This window comes from Podarcis muralis, chromosome 13 (genome assembly GCF_964188315.1).
Source record: "Podarcis muralis chromosome 13, rPodMur119.hap1.1, whole genome shotgun sequence".
NCBI classification, from domain to species: Eukaryota; Metazoa; Chordata; class Lepidosauria; order Squamata; family Lacertidae; genus Podarcis; species Podarcis muralis.
This window is the reverse complement of record NC_135667.1, coordinates 31,796,143-31,811,685: the sequence shown is the minus strand read 5'-3', so window position 1 is coordinate 31,811,685 and position 15,543 is coordinate 31,796,143. Positions and strand designations below refer to the sequence as shown.

Below are 15,543 nucleotides of genomic sequence, written 5' to 3'. Positions count from 1 at the left end.
ATAAGAACAGAAATCGGGCTCTGGCGGCGCAGCAGCAGCAGCAGGAGGCCCCATTAGCTAAACTACTGCTTCAGGTTAAGAACAGTTTCAGGTTAAGAACAGACCTCCGGAACGAATTAAGTACTTAACCTGAGGTACCACAGTAGTTGAATGGAGTTTCCACATTCAGAGGCAGTATACCTACCCCACCCCAGGTATCTGATTGGCCAGTGTCGGAAACAAGGTGATGGACTGGAAGGGCCATTGGTCTCTCTCGGCAGGTCTCAAAGTGTTAAGGGTAGTTCCCCTGCATGGATCCTCTTTGCTTCAGTGATGGGGTTTGATCAAGGGAGCTTTGTGGTGGATTCTGCCCCCAGGTTCATTCTTCACAGCTAGAGGTGCGCCATTTGCATTTTGAACCACAAGCACGAGAATTGCTTGGGCCTGTCCCCAAAGAGAGAATCACTGGGTGGTATCCAAGGTTAGTCATACTCCTAATAAACCCATTGAAATTAATAGACATGACTAACTAAGGCCCATTAATTTCATTGTGGGCCTACACTCGGTATAATTAAGGCTGTGTGCACATTACTGTTTACTTTGGCCCCAGTGTGCTCCCACTGCTGGCTTTTGAATCTGTGTACGCATAGCATTACCCACGAGGCAGAGCTATTCTGTAGCTTCTTGAGAAAGGCTGTGGTGCTGTGTTTTCCCTCAAATAAGCTTCAATAGCTTATGACCTATAAAGCCGTATCTGGTTTGGGCCCAGGCTACCTGATGTATTGCCCAGGTGCTAAGATCCTCTTGGCCCCATCGACACCAGAAGCACAATTGGTGGTGACAGGAGAGAATCTTTACTGTGGCTGCTCCCATGTTGTGGAATTGCCTCCCAAGAGAGGTTAGGTAGGCTCCCTCTTTGTTAACCCTCTACTGGAAATCTAAGACCTTCCTTTTCAGACAGGCTTTTGAAAATTAAAGCGCAGACAATACTGATCTCTGGGCTGCGGTCAGAGCAAACTGCATTTGAACTGTTGGTTTCGAATGTGTTCTGCTGCATTTTAATTGTTGTTTTTTGTTTTTATTACTTTGTACTTTACAAGGTTTTAAGTGTTGTATCCCTTGAATCCCAACTTGGGGGGCAAAGGCGGGATTAGAAATATATTAAGAAATTACTAATAATCTAAAAGAAATACTTAAGCCACATTCATTTCGCAGTTAAGCTAATGTACATTTCAGACAGTGGGGGGCAGCTCATGTGCAGGTTAATGAATAGGTGCTGGGAGAGTTTTAGGCATGGGGAAATGAAACAGGTGATGCGCTTCAAGTGAAGACATTCTTTGCCCCTCTCTGGCGCATACAGCAATGTGCAAACGTGACTTGAAATGCAGTAGGGTGGGGGGAGCGACCCTGCTGTATTTTAAGCTGCTAATCTGTTCATAGCCTAGGTAAGTGGTTCCAGTGTGTCAACCTGTACTTACCGTTCAGATACTATTTGCCATTTATTTTATTTACTGCATTTTTACTTTGCTTTTGGACAAGTATTGTCTCCAACATGGATCAAGAATAGGGAGGGGGAAAGAGAGAGAGAGAGAGAGAGAGAGAGAGAGAGAGAGAAAGGCCCTGCCATCAGTCTTATGAACTTAAAAGACAAGAAACACAAAGGCAATTGAGTGGAGGGAAAAGATAGAGGGAGATCAGTTCTTCAAGGCCAGAACAAAGCTATGAGGGCATTCATATCCAGCTCAGGCCATGCTGATCTCTGCTTGCTGGCATTTTTGCTTGAATAGCAAGTTTCTCCTGTTGTTCTTCTGAAATCTACCCTCCTGTCCCTTAAGCCTTGGAGGTCTAGCTCTTGCTCTCTGAGAACAAGGCCTTGCCCACTTCTGTCAGCACTTCTGGTATCTGAGGAGCGCGATCAGGTCCCTTTCAAACATAACCCAAAAGTTACAGTGCTGTAAGAAAATTATTAGGTTTTCCATTGTGACCGTTTGGTTGGTTGGACCTAAAGGTGTTACCAAACTTGCTTTGGGGTTTTCCCCCTTTCCTAATGAGTCAGCAAGGCTACCTCCAACTCTGCTTTGAAGAGCGTAAAATAGATTCACGGAATCTCCAGATGTCCTTTTTATTGTGCTTTCAGGATGAGTTGTGCTCATGATCCTGTATTTAGTGCTGCTTCGGTGCCTGCAGAAGTTTCAGCTGGAAAATACAGTTGTGTTTCAAATCAGCGCACGACCCGCAACCTCCTCCTGAAATCCTGTAACTTTTTATACCTCTTAGGGTCTCTCTTGACTATGTTTTTTCGTGGGGTTTTTTTGGGGTGGGTGTATTCTGTGACATGTCACTGACATGGTAATAGTGCATTAGTTTATACTGGGCCGTCCACACATTCCATTTCATTAGCTGTACTGTAACGTGTCTCCAAAATTATTGCATTATTGCCGCCTGGCATTTGCGCTATAGCATAACAAAACCTATAAACCGGAAGAACATTTGCAGAATAAAAAAGTTACAGAATTTCAGTAAGGATAGGCGCAGCTTGGAAACGAAGCATTTGTATGTCCCCCTCTCAACTTTTGCCGGCACAAACAATCCTGAAAGCTGGCTTATGTATAACCGCCCCAATATCAGAATGAGCTTGAATCATCAGTGAACGCACACCAATAAAAGGCTGTCTGGAGGACAAGTTTCAGTATATATAGCGATAGGTTTCAAAATCCACACGCTCCTCTTGTTATTGAGGGGTCCACTTCTCCTCACTGGCCGAAGGGTGGCGCTGGCGGAACCCTTATCTGTCAAAAGAAGGCAACGTTACAGATAATAGGATTTAAGGGGGTGGTGGGAGATATTCCTCCTTTTTTTCCCTTTTGGTCCTTTGCTTGCTTGATCGCTCCATATTGAACAACGACCAAAAGAAAAAAAAGAAAAGGGGAAAAGGAAGGGAGGGTGGAAATGTTGCTCGTGCAGTTCAGATGCCAGATCCGTTCCCCTGGATGAAGAGAAAGGAAAGGAAGAAAAGGCGGCGGTGGCGGGGGTGGGTGGGGGACCCCGAACACTTCAATAATTGCAAAAGGGAGCTGCTGGCGGGGGTGCGGAGGAAGGAAGCAGAAAAATACCTCCCTCCCAAGTGAGGCAGCTGTTCCTGAACCTAAGACTTTGCAAGCGCGTGGAGCCATGATTGCTGGCTTGTGGGCTGTATGCCGCCAAGGCGACGTTTTGTGCGTGTGTGCGTGAGTCTAGCGTGTGTGCATGCGTGTGAGTGAGTGAGTGTGTGTGTTTGTGTGTATGACTAGCAACCGCGTCTGCTTCAGCTCAAGCAATGCCGCCGATCTCCCGTTTGCAAATAACAATGTGGCATTTTTGTCCTGCGGGGAGGCTCCGGAGTCCCCTTCTTTTTTCCCCTCCGCCGTCCTAGCAAGATTGTTGTCTCTGAAAGGCGAATCGGAGAGAGAGAGAGAGAGAGAGAGAGAGAGAGAGAGAGAGAGCTGGGGAGGGAAGGTGGGGGGGGGGGAGAGGAGGGAGAGAAACAAACCCGGAGATTATAAAAGAAGGAAGAAAAGGACGAGGAGTGACTGCGTGTTTGGAAACAACAACATCACCATCACCCCCAACGACAACAAACAGGAGGGTAGTAGGAGGAAACCAGTTCAGAAGAAACTTATGGAAGAATGAAGGAGATGGTGGGTGGCTGCTGCGTTTGTTCCGATGAGCGGGGCTGGGCTGAAAACCCCCTGGTGTACTGTGATGGGCATGGCTGTAACGTGGCGGTGCATCAAGGTAAGACCCCCCCCCAACCAATCCCTCCGTATTGACACCTTTTCCATCCCTCCGTCCCTCCCTACGCCTCTCTTTCCTTCCCTCCCTCCCTCCCTCCCCAGCCAAGCCCCGCTTTGCATCTTAACTCTTTGCCAGACTAGATGTATATATCTATATAAATCTATGTGCGCGTATATATCTATAGCTCTGGCGATGGAGTCAACAGACAGAGAGAGATGTGGTGTAATTTCCCCTCCATTCATCTCAAGCCTTTGCAAAGCTTTGAGCAAATAATAACAACGATGATGATGATGATGATAATAATAATAATAATAATAAAAGAGGTTTAGGCATGGAGTTGCAAAAAAGAAAAGAAAAACGGGTGGGAGGATTTTAAGTGTGCGTCGTTGTTATTCATAGTAAGTAGTGTGATTTCTATTGTTCTGTATAACGGTATTCTTGACAGGGCCTTCTTGGGGAGGGGGATGCAGAAGCGCAACCTTAGGAAGAAAGGGGGGTGTCGGAGCTGTGTCTGTATCGCTGGGAGGGCAGGTTTCTTTTAATTCTGCTAGTGCCGGGAGGGGGGCAGATCTTAGTCTTCCCCTCCTCTCACTGATGTGTGTGTGTGTGTTTATCGCTTTGTTTTTTTTTTTATTTATGCGTTTTTAATTGCACCGGCCTATAAAGGGATGTGTGTGTGAGAGAGAGAGAAAGAGGGAGATCTAAAACAGCAGCAGAGACAGAAAGGTTATACGGGGGTGGGCGGCTTGTTGTGTTCATGTTTGTATTTGTATTATTATATTATTTGACGTAGCTTCAGAAGAATCGTATGGCCGTGACCTCTGACGGTCTCCCTCGGCTTCCTTCCGGATTAGCAGGGGTGCTATTATTAGCCACCCTGCTGTCACTTTTTTTTCTGTGTGGGTTGTGTGTGTGTGTGTAGAAGGGGTGCTCTAGCCTGCAGTTTCAAGGTAAGCTAGGGAAGGGGGGATAATGTATACCAGAGAGAGATGGAGCAGAATTTGGGGGACATCCCTTCTCTGCAAAAGAACACATTTGAGCAAGGAAAACAGTGCGTGTGGTTTGTGTGCCTCCGGGCTACTATTCTGTCTCTTAGTAGATCATTAACACTGGAAACAGAAGGGCAAGGAGGAATCACCTCAGCTGCACCCAGCCCCACAGATCTAGGGCTGGTGCTGAGCCTGGCGTTATCTTTTCCAACAGGGCTTTGCTTTCTAAAATAAATGAAAGTAAAAGAACGACCAACCAACCGTTGTGGGAACATCACAAGCTCCCTTATACCGAGTCAGCCATTGGTCCATCTAGAAAGTGTTGTCAACATTGTACTGTCAACACTGTACGGGCAGCTAGTCTTTGCCACCTGTACTGGGAAGATGCCAGGAATTGAACCTGGAACCTTCGGATGCTCTACCGCTAAGACACAGCACTTAGGCTTACCCCACAGGTCCCCTGTCTCTGATCCCTAATCCGAGATGCATGAAAGCTGCCTGTGGTTATTCCGTAGTGTGGAGGAAAGGCACTCTGTCCATGCTCACAAGTGCTGTCTTTGCACATCAAAAGCCATGTGTTTATAGACAGGATTTTGAGCTTTGATGGAAGTTGAGCTTCTTTACCATGGCATACTGAGCTTGGTGTTTTTCATGTTTTATCTTGTTCCAATGAGTGGTAGCTAACGATGTCATATTCAGAGCAGACCCATTGTAATCAATGAACTTAAGTAACTTAAACACCATATTAATAACACCAGATGTTACCCAGTGTGTTTTGCTTTTATATAAATTTTACATAGCTGGTTTTATTTCTAGTGGCTTTGAATGACAGAAAAGTAGGAAATAATTATGTTTTGTTTATCTATCTATCTACCATCTATCTATCTATCATCTATCTATCTATCTACTGTATATCTATCTATCTATCTATCTATGTAATTAATTAATATATAATTAATATTTTATTTTTTATTTTTTAATCCTGCCTAAGCATTTAAATTCTATGCGACAATTTAACATGTTTCCAGGCTGAGTCTTGGTTTTGAAGATAGTTTCTGGGACTCCGTTTGACATTTAGCCTTAAAATGAAATCCCATTCATTTGCTAGCTTTGATGCTGCCTCTCGAATCACCTGCCTGTTAAAAACAATTCATGCACATAAGCAAGTGAGGAAAGGCACTTGCAAAAGGGAAACTGGCGAAGGGTTGCAAAAAAAGTTAGCCAAATCAACAAAGGATTGTAGCTCAGGGATAGAGCCTGCCGTGTAAATAAGCCCACAAAGTTAGTAGCCTGCAACAAAATTCAGTTGGCTGCTAGTAACCTGCATTTCCATGGAAGCCCCCTCCATCAAAGTTTACAAGGTTGAGGGGGCTACTAAAGCAAACAATCCAACCCCTGCCTTCTGCCATGGTGGCTGACAGAGGAGGGATGGATTGACCCTTTCCTTCTCTCCCAGCCTATGCACTTGCCTTCATGCAATTTCATTCATTCGCCTGGTAGGATTTCCTGATCACCCATGGCTACCAAGCAAATGGTTAAATACAAAGCTGAGTGGACCAAATGCTTTGAGTGGACCAATTCAGTCCCAGGCATCTCTAAGACTGGGATGGATTCCTACCTGAGATGCTGGAGAACAGCTACCAATCAAGGTAGATAGCATTGAGCTTGATGGACCAATGGTCTGATTTGCTATTAGGCAGCTTCCTGTGTTCCTACCTCGAAAGTTGGTGGGAAGGGCACAGCACCTGAGCCCAGTTTTCCCAAAGGCTAGCTACCTTGCCCTTTGTCTTTCTTTTCCTGAGAAATCTGTGACAGCAGCTCTGTCAACAAGGACCCTTTCAGGAAGACTTAACTGTTTGCTAAATCCTAGACATGATGTTGCACCAGACCAAATAAGCAACTAGGCTGCAATCTGTAAATACATTCTGTGTATATTCTGGTCTGGTCAAGGGACGGACGCCGATGTAAGCATTATGCTGCTGTGCACACGGAGTCAGAGATCCATTGTCTTGAATGCATGTCAAGGAAATAAACAACAATCTGACTTTTAGAAGACATTGGAAGGGATGTTTTTATAGGGAAGTTTTTAAATGTTTGATGTTTTATTGTGGTTTACAATTTATCGGAAGCTGCCCAGAATGGCTGGGGCAACCCAATCAGATGGCCAGCATATTAAATAATAATAATAATAATAATAATAATAATAATAATAATAATAATAATAATAATCCCTGTCCACGCCTTCGCCATAGGAAGGGAGTAAGGTGGGGCAGAATCCTACTCACTGACAGGAATGCTTTGCTAGGCAATAGGAAATACTTTGCCTGGTTTAGGAATAGCCAGTTAATGGTCTGTGGCCTGCTTTTGGTCTCCAGAACTATTTCATCTAGCCAAATTGTAAGCAATGTATGGTTAAAAAATGCCCATAGTTACTCTCATAAGGTAAATAAAAATAGAAATAGATTTTAGGAGGAGGAAGAAAAAGACAATGTGTAGTACAGGATTAAACTTTGGGGACTAGAACTCAGAGCTTCACCTGACCATGAAGTTCACAGTTTGGTCATTGAATATGAAGCAAGTTTTACAATATATTAATAGTTGTTACATTTTTGTGTAATATAAGGCAGGCTTGCTTACTTTGTATGCCCAGAACAAGAAGCTGTTTATTGATGTACAGGCTAATACAGGCTTCCTCAAACTCGGCCCTCCAGATGTTTTTGGCCTACAACTCCCATCATCCCTAGCTAGCAGGACCAGTGGTCAGGGATGATGGGGATTGTAGTCTCAGAACATCTGGAGGGCCGGGTTTGAGGAAGCCTGGGCTAATACACAACTACTGTACAAAGGAAAATTAATGTAAACACAAGAACAAGCTAAAGGGTGGAGTCTTTGCTCCTCCAACCCATAATAACTGGAGACAATATTTAACTCTATAATTACCAATTGCTACTACTACTACGATGATATCACAGCTTTCAAAAAATCATCAAGAAATTACACCAACCGTCTTGCACTAGACATGGACGAGGATATAGCTCATGGGAAAAGCAAGGTGTACCTTTCAGATATCATAATAACTTCTGGACAGCTGTGGAATGGTTTGTCTGCTTTTGCTATGATAAACTCCCCATGATGCTGTTACAGTGAACAATTAAGACAGCACACAATATTCCTTTCTTGGAGTGTTTAGGGGATTTCCTAGTAAGGCTGGAAGATAGATGCTCTGCCTTATGCGAACAGTTTTGGGGGATTTTGCATGTAGGGGAAGGAACAGGGTTAAGGCACTTCAAAAATTTGCTTCCTCACATCAAAAGGTTCAACAAGCATTTCCTTTTTTATTTTTTCTTTGCTTGTCAAGCCTCCGCTCTAATTGTTCATTAGGTCATCTCAGTTCGCAGAGTTGGTGAACATCAGGGAAAGGAAAAGCCTGTTTGCAGCGGTGAGAGTGACTTCAGATGTCAAGGGTGTGTTTACCTCTGTGTCCTTGGGCAGCTGCTGGGGCTCCAGCAGGACTCTGGCAGGACCCACTGACAATGCCTGTCCTGGGACACAACTATTTTTTTCTAGCCTAGCACTCCAAGTCTAGCCACCACATACATTTTCTCTGCTCTGGGGTATCATTGGAGATTAAAATGAAGGCTTGACCCAGCTATCCAGAGCACCAGGTTAAACCCACCAGGGCCCACTGACAGGGGAGCCCACAAGAGCCCACTTTCCCTGGGCTTCCCTTAAACCTGGAGGCAGCCCTCGTATGTGTGACCTCTTTGTGTATCCTTCCGTGTACCAGACGATTATTCCTCAGGACCAGAGTAGATCTGATGGGGATAGTCACACTTGTTTATTCATAGGTCTGTCTCATTAAAATTTGAAGTGGGGATGGCTTTTTTATAAAGAGAGGCTTAGATGTGAGACATTTAAACAGCAAATGTAGTTTGTTTATATTATCAATGCTATTAATTGCATTTATATCTTACCTTTCCCCCAAGGAGCTCAGGGTTCCCCCACTTCATCTCCACAACAACCTTGTGAGGTTGGTTAGGCTGTGAGATGGTGGTGATTGGCTGAAGATCACCCAATGAGCTTTGTGGCTATGTGTGGACTCGAACCCAGATCTCCCAAGTCCTAGTCTAACACTCTAACCACTACACCACACTAGTTGCTTGTATTATGTCTAGGTTGGGTCTCAGGAGCACCCATAGCTCAGGCCATCTCTTTGGTGTGCTACACTGAGCTACTGTTGGTGAAACAATTTAATCCATATATGTAGCACAATTCCCCTCATTTTTTAATAAAGGGTAGCATTATAGATCTTATGAGTTATATAAGACAGCAACCACCACAAATGCTCATACGCAACACTATTTTTAGTGCAATATAAGTTTGAATCTAGGGGATAATGGGCCTTTGACCTTCGCTAAAGCCTCAGCGCCTAGGGCTTGCCGATTGAAAGGTCGGTGGTTCGAATCCCCGCGGCGGGGTGCGCTCCTGTTGCTCGGTCCCAGCGCCTGCCAACCTAGCAGTTCGAAAGCACCCCCGGTGCAAGTAGATAAATAGGGACCGCTTACTAGCGGGAAGGTAAACGGCGTTCCGTGTGTTGCGCTGGCTCGCCAGATGCAGCTTGTCACGCTGGCCACGTGACCCGGAAGTGTCTGCCTATAGAGTGAGATGGGTGCACAACCCTAGAGTCTGTCAAGACTGGCCCGTATGGGCAGGGGTACCTTTACCTTTACCTTTACCTAGCCTTCCATAATCTCTCTGGACTGCCCCACCTCCCAAAATTTTCAGGTTTCTATGTATTTGGTAGCATATGAAATGTTTTCCTAGTACAGTGGTACCTCGGGTTAAGTACTTAATTCGTTCCGGAGGTCCTTTCTTAACCTGAAACTGTACTTAACCTGAAGCACCACTTTAGCTAATGGGGCCTCCTGCTGCTGCTGCGCTGCCAGAGCACAATTTCTGTTCTCATCCTGAAGCAAAGTTCTTAACCCGAGGTACTATTTCTGGGTTAGCGGCGTCTGTAACCTGAAGCGTCTGTAACCTGAGGTACCACTGTATTGTGTAAAGTGGTCCATAGTGTCATGGAAAGCATAGAGGACACAGCAGTCAAGAAGCTAAACAGCAACTTTGTTGTGTTTGTGGAAGAAAAACAGAGCAGCTGTCTGAAACACTCGACTCCACCTAGTGACTAAACTGTATAATGATACTATCCACACAGAGACAGGACAAAGATGGGAAAGAAGTCAGGGGTTTGTTAAACCAGAACTGGGGCAGAACTTGAAGGCTATAAGAGACAGTTGCAGCAGCCCAGTGAGGAAGGCCTGGCCTGTGAGGGACTTAATGTCTGGCTAATTTAGCAGCATCTTCAAGGCCAGGAGGTTGAGCGGGGCAGCCAGAGCACCTGAGAACTAAAGGAGAACAGAAATATGTATGCCTTTGCTCTATAACTCTAGTCTATTTTATGGTGTTTCTAATGTAGTGTTAGGTGCCTCAAAGGCTTCAGTTAACAGGCAGGTTATAAATACTCTCAACTACATAAATAATAATGTAAAAGAACAGGTGCCTCTTTTCCAGCAGCGATAGTATAAGGCTCCATGGCCTACTTTCCCAACTCTGTGTGCGCCCTCTTCCATGGGCTGGAGGCTGGAATAGGGTAAATTTTCCAGCCGCAAGTGGATTTGCACTGACTGAGGCTGTCTACAAAGTATGTGACCAGACCCTCCAAGTGTCCCTATTTTCCAGGGACAGTCCTGGATTTACAGAAGCCGTCCCAGTTTCTGATTTGATCCCAGAAAGTCCTGCTTCTCCTTAGGATGTCCCTATTTACATCAGAAATGTTGGAGGGTATGGAGTTATGTGACACCCCACCCCCCGAGCCAAATAGATTAGTAACTATACAACCTTTAGAAGACACCTGAAGGCAGCCCTGTATAGGGAAGCTTTTAATGTTTAATTACTTATTATGTTTTAATATATGCTGGAAGCTGCCCAGAGTGGCTGGGGCAACCCAGTTGGATGTGTGGGGTATAATATTATTATTATTAAGGACATTGCTATTTTCATCGGAGAAATGTTTGAGGGTATGTGTGACAACTAAATGTTAAAGAAAAGAGAACACCACTCTTGTACTTTCCTCTCCCCATAGCATGTCACACATGATATTGTGCATGCCTTTGGCATAATTTTTTATATATTTAGTTTTATCCGGAGCTAAGACTTATTCAGAGCAGACCCATTGAAATTAAAAGGCCCAAGTTAGTCACCTTCATTATTTTCCATGGGTCTACTCATAGCAGGACTAACATTCTTCACAACCTAATAATTTCAGAGTCTTTCAATGTAATCCTATGCACATCTACTTGGAAGAAAATCTTATTTGAGTTTACTGTAACTTGCTCCCAGGTAAATGCGTATAAAATTCCAGGCTGAAAAACACGATTCTTGGAGAGGGCAGCATGCGAATATTCATTTGTCACATCACCCAAATGTGCATTTCAATAATGAATACGTTTAGCCCGTTTTGATTGACACATTTCATTTCTGATGTAAAAAGTCACAAGAAAGGACTGAAAGTGCATAATAAGAAACACAGCTGCACTTCACAAGCAAGTCAGGCTCTCTCTCTCTCTCTCTCCCTTTTTATTGTTACATTACCCTCATTCCCTGATAAACTGGTGTTCCGTTTCATGCATAAATTTAAAATTTATTAATCAGGCAGCCCATTACAGGTTGTTGCCAAACAGAAACATACAAGCATATATACATAAGAATTATACATAAGAAACAAACACTTGACCTTTACAAAAATTAAACATAGATCGAAAAGCAGAACCTTAAATACACAGGGGAATCTTCCTGCATAAAAGATAGCAAACAGGTACAGACAGTAAACAGGACATGGGAACAGGAGGCTAAGGGATGTGAAGCTGAGAACAGGCAAAGATTAAGCCAAGTGGAAAGTCATGCGAACACAGGGAGTCATGGGAAAAGCAAGCACATCTGCCTGCTGGCACTAAGAAACTATGTGCCGTGATTATGCTCGATAAGCAAATGCATGGGCTGATGTCAGGTTTCAAACCGTATTCCTTTCCTCATTTGTCACAAGCAAGCAGGAAGGGCGGTAGCTCAGCGGCCGTAGAGCACCAGCTCAGCATGCCTTTGGTCCCAGGTTAAACCCTTGGCCTCTCCAGATCAGGCTGGGAAAAATTCCCATCTTAACTCCAGAGAGTTGCAGCCAGCCGGTGTGGACAATATTGAGCCGGCATGGAGAGAGTATAAGGCCTCACTGAGAGTATGTTCCTCACTGTTGCCATTTTGCTGCCCCTGCCTACCTCTTTTATTTGTGGCACCTTTTATGAAAGCCCCTGATTAAATTGTCAAATTAGACATGTACACATGTCCCTATTTTCTGGGCAAGATTCGTGGTTTCCTGTTATGAGACCGGAAATTCCATGTATCTGGAAATCTTCCTTCCTTCCTTACCCGTATAAACAGCATTTAAGCCATTATGGGCAAATTAGACAATTGGCTTTTTGACAGAAGCTGGCACCAAACCTATTAGTGCTCCCTACAATCTCATATTAGTCCTTTAAAATGGGCAGTCGGCCACATTTGTTGTCTATGACTCAGTTGGAACCGTGCTTGTTTCGTAAGTGCAGGATTTGGGCGCTGTGTGAAGAATCCGGTACTTTTTTCACCTGAGAAGCCGCTAGTCCTTAGCACTGAGAAATCAGCCTTGATAATCTGGGCATTGCCTGCTAAGATTGCAAAAGCTGGAGCGTGAGGCTGAGCGGGACTTCCAGCAGGGAGAACCTTGATGATATATTTCCTTTGGATTGTAAAGGAAGGTTGTTTAAGGTCAGAAACCAGCTCCTCCCTCCCCCTCCCCTCAAAATATTTGCCGAAGAAATAAGTGCTTTGTCTACAATGAATATGGGTGGGCATGACTTGTTAGCTGATAAAAGAATTTTTGCCTTATTAATCATCTGCCTTTTAGCTAGTGAATGGAGGAAAGAAATTTCAATACATTTGTATTTTGCCAAGCACTCAGTATAGGTGTCTTGTTAAGTTTCTGACATACTGATTGAAGTGTAAGGTAACTTACAATTAAGTCTACAAAAGCTAATATTCATTGTTAGAAACGCTTTCTTTAGTATGTCCTTTTTCCTCTTCCTATTATAGAAAACATGCCATAACCAATAAGAGTCTGTAGGTGAAAAAAAATGGTCCCTATAGATTAATCAGGTAAAGCTTTAGTTGATAAATCTGCTAATGAAACCGATGGATCAGGCTTTCAGGGCTAACATATTTCTCATATGCTCCAAATATGTGATGTCATGGTTAGAGTGTTGGACAAGGACCAGGGAGACCCAGGTACCAATTATTTGGTAATAATATGATAAGCACTGCTGGATTCGGCCAAAGCCCATCTAGTCCAACATTCTTTTCTCACAGTGGACAACCAGATGTTTAAGCCATTGATGGCCTTCTCCTCTGTGAATCTGTCTAATCTTCTTTTGAAGCCTTCCATGTTAGTGGCCATCATGACTTCTGGTGGGAGCGAACTCCATAGTTTAACTGTGTGTTGTGTGATGAAGTTCTTTATTTTGTCTGTCCTAAATTTTCATTGGATGTCCCCCGAAGAGGGAGAAATTTCTCCCTATCCACTTTTCCAAACCACACATGTTGAAGTTCAGTCTAGGTGACCCCAGGCACATCGCTTAGAAGGAGAAACTGGGAAGGCTCTTTGAAGGATGGATGGGATATGTTTGCACCTAGGCAAGTCTCGTTGTTTTCAATGAACTTACTCCAGGTATTTGTGTCCAAGGTTGTAGCCTAAATATCCCCAATTATCAGGGCCAGACACAGCTTTCTGGTTTTTATTCCAGGTAAATTGCAGCCCCGTGCTTTGCCTTTTGGGATGCCTTGTTGCAATGTTTTCACATGAGATGCCAAACTCTGAGACATCGTCCATCAATGCTCAGCTATCGCCCTGGGGTTTTGACAGCTTAAATATCTGGGAGTAGTATATCAACAGTGCTGTATACATCTTGCCCTTAGTACACAGTCATGTTAATGAATATGCATGAACATTTAAAGGCGGGAGCTGCCAGGCTTCAAACTTGAAGGGTATATTTTATTTCTCAGTCCTGAGGCTTACCAACCAGAATCAGGCGGAAAATAGAGATTCGGGGTAGACAGAATGACATACCATAAGAAGTAAGAGGCAGCGTACCCAAAGCACCTGTTCAGTCCAGGAGGGGTTATTTAAAGTACCATGACTGAGCTTTTACACATAAATCCGCTCCTAGCTTTCTGCTAACCTTTCTTCATTTCAGTAGCCTAATTTAGATTTTTTTTAAAGCATTATTGTTGCTGCTACTGTATTGTTAAATAATTAGACCCAGAAATCCTTGCTGATCCTATTGCAAATCATGTAGGGATCTCCCAGCAGACCTGAATTTGCCCTCTGCCCATTCCTGCATCCATCCATCCATCCATCCATCCATCCATCCATCCATCCATCCACCCACCCACCCAGGTAGATAGATTTCATCCTCATCTTTCCTCCAAGGAGCTCAAGGCAATGCACACGGTCCTTTCCACCCTGTTTTATCCTTGCAACACCTCTGTGAGGCAGGTCAGGCTGAGAGATGATGACTGGCCCAAGGTCACCCAGTGAGCTTCATTACTAAGGGATTTGAGCACAAGTCTCTGAAGTCCTGGTCCAACATTCTAACCCGGGGCAGGCAACCTATGGCCCTGCAAATGTTGTTGGACTACATTTCCCATCATCCCTGACCATTTGCCATGCTGCCTGCAGCTGACGAGATCAAAGGGAGCACATGTTCCCTTTTTCCTGTTCTAGTATTTCTTTAAAAGAACATATACCCCTCCTCTTAAAACCAGCACAGGACAGGCTGTGGCAGAATAAACGGAAACAGCGCGCAGAGCAGACTGGCCTTCAGCGATTTGTAATGATGGTGGTGGCAGAACCTTGAGCAGTGATCCTTGTTATGAGCAAGGGGAATTACAAGTATGTCCCTGTTTCCATTTGTGAAACATGGGAGGGTATGATGATTTGCAAAGGGTTGTTGTCACTTAACCGAAGTCAGGGATGGAGTGTCCAGGAATACTGAACTACCCACGGGCACTGTTTTGAGTTTGTGAAAAGCGAAGCTTATTGTCAGGTCTGTCACAGAGCAGGGGCAAGCGGTTGGTCCTCAGTTGCATTATTTAGGGCAAGACAGTCCTCTGCATTGCTACTCCATCACACTACCTCCTCTCCAATACATTTACAGTGGTACCTTGGTGCTCAAACTTAATCTGTTCCAGAAGTCCGTTCCAAAACCAAAGTGTTCCAAAACCAAGGCGCGCTTTCCCATAGAAAGTAATGCAAAATGGATTAATCCATTCCAGACTTTTAAAAACAACCCCTAAAACAGCAATTTAACATGAATTTCACTATCTAATGAGACCATCGATCCATAGAATGAAAGCAATAAACAATGCACTGCAGTCACACAATCAATCAATCAATCAATCAGTAGCTGAACTGGGTTCTTCCACACAGTCACAAAAACAAAACAAAAAAGAGCTGCAAAAACATAAATGCAAAATAAATAGCAAAAACAGACAGACCTCAGTGTGGCACTCAAATCGGAAGCGTAACAATCACACTTGGCTTCCAAAAAATGTTTGCAAACCGGAACACCTACGGTTTGCAGTGTTTGGGTTCCAAGTTGTTTGAGTACCAAGGTGTTTGAGAACCAAGGGACTACTGTATTGTTTTCATTTATTGCGT

General features: G+C 44.1%; 1 protein-coding gene across 5 annotated transcripts in view; it reads left to right on the top strand.

Moving 5' to 3' along the window:
* The first annotated feature begins 3,014 nt into the window (after positions 1–3,014).
* Positions 3,015–15,543, top strand: part of MLLT6 (MLLT6, PHD finger containing) — a 92,322-nt gene continuing 79,793 nt past the window's right edge. For 2 of the 5 annotated variants that reach the window (XM_028703941.2, XM_028703938.2), the window contains exon 1: positions 3,016–3,753. In XM_028703941.2, the coding sequence (XP_028559774.2) occupies positions 3,645–3,753 (109 nt within the window). In that variant the 5' untranslated portion in view covers positions 3,016–3,644. Of the gene's footprint in view, positions 3,754–15,543 lie in introns of all 5 variants that reach the window. The other 3 variants (XM_028703939.2, XM_028703942.2, XM_028703940.2) reach the window with 2 other exon arrangements.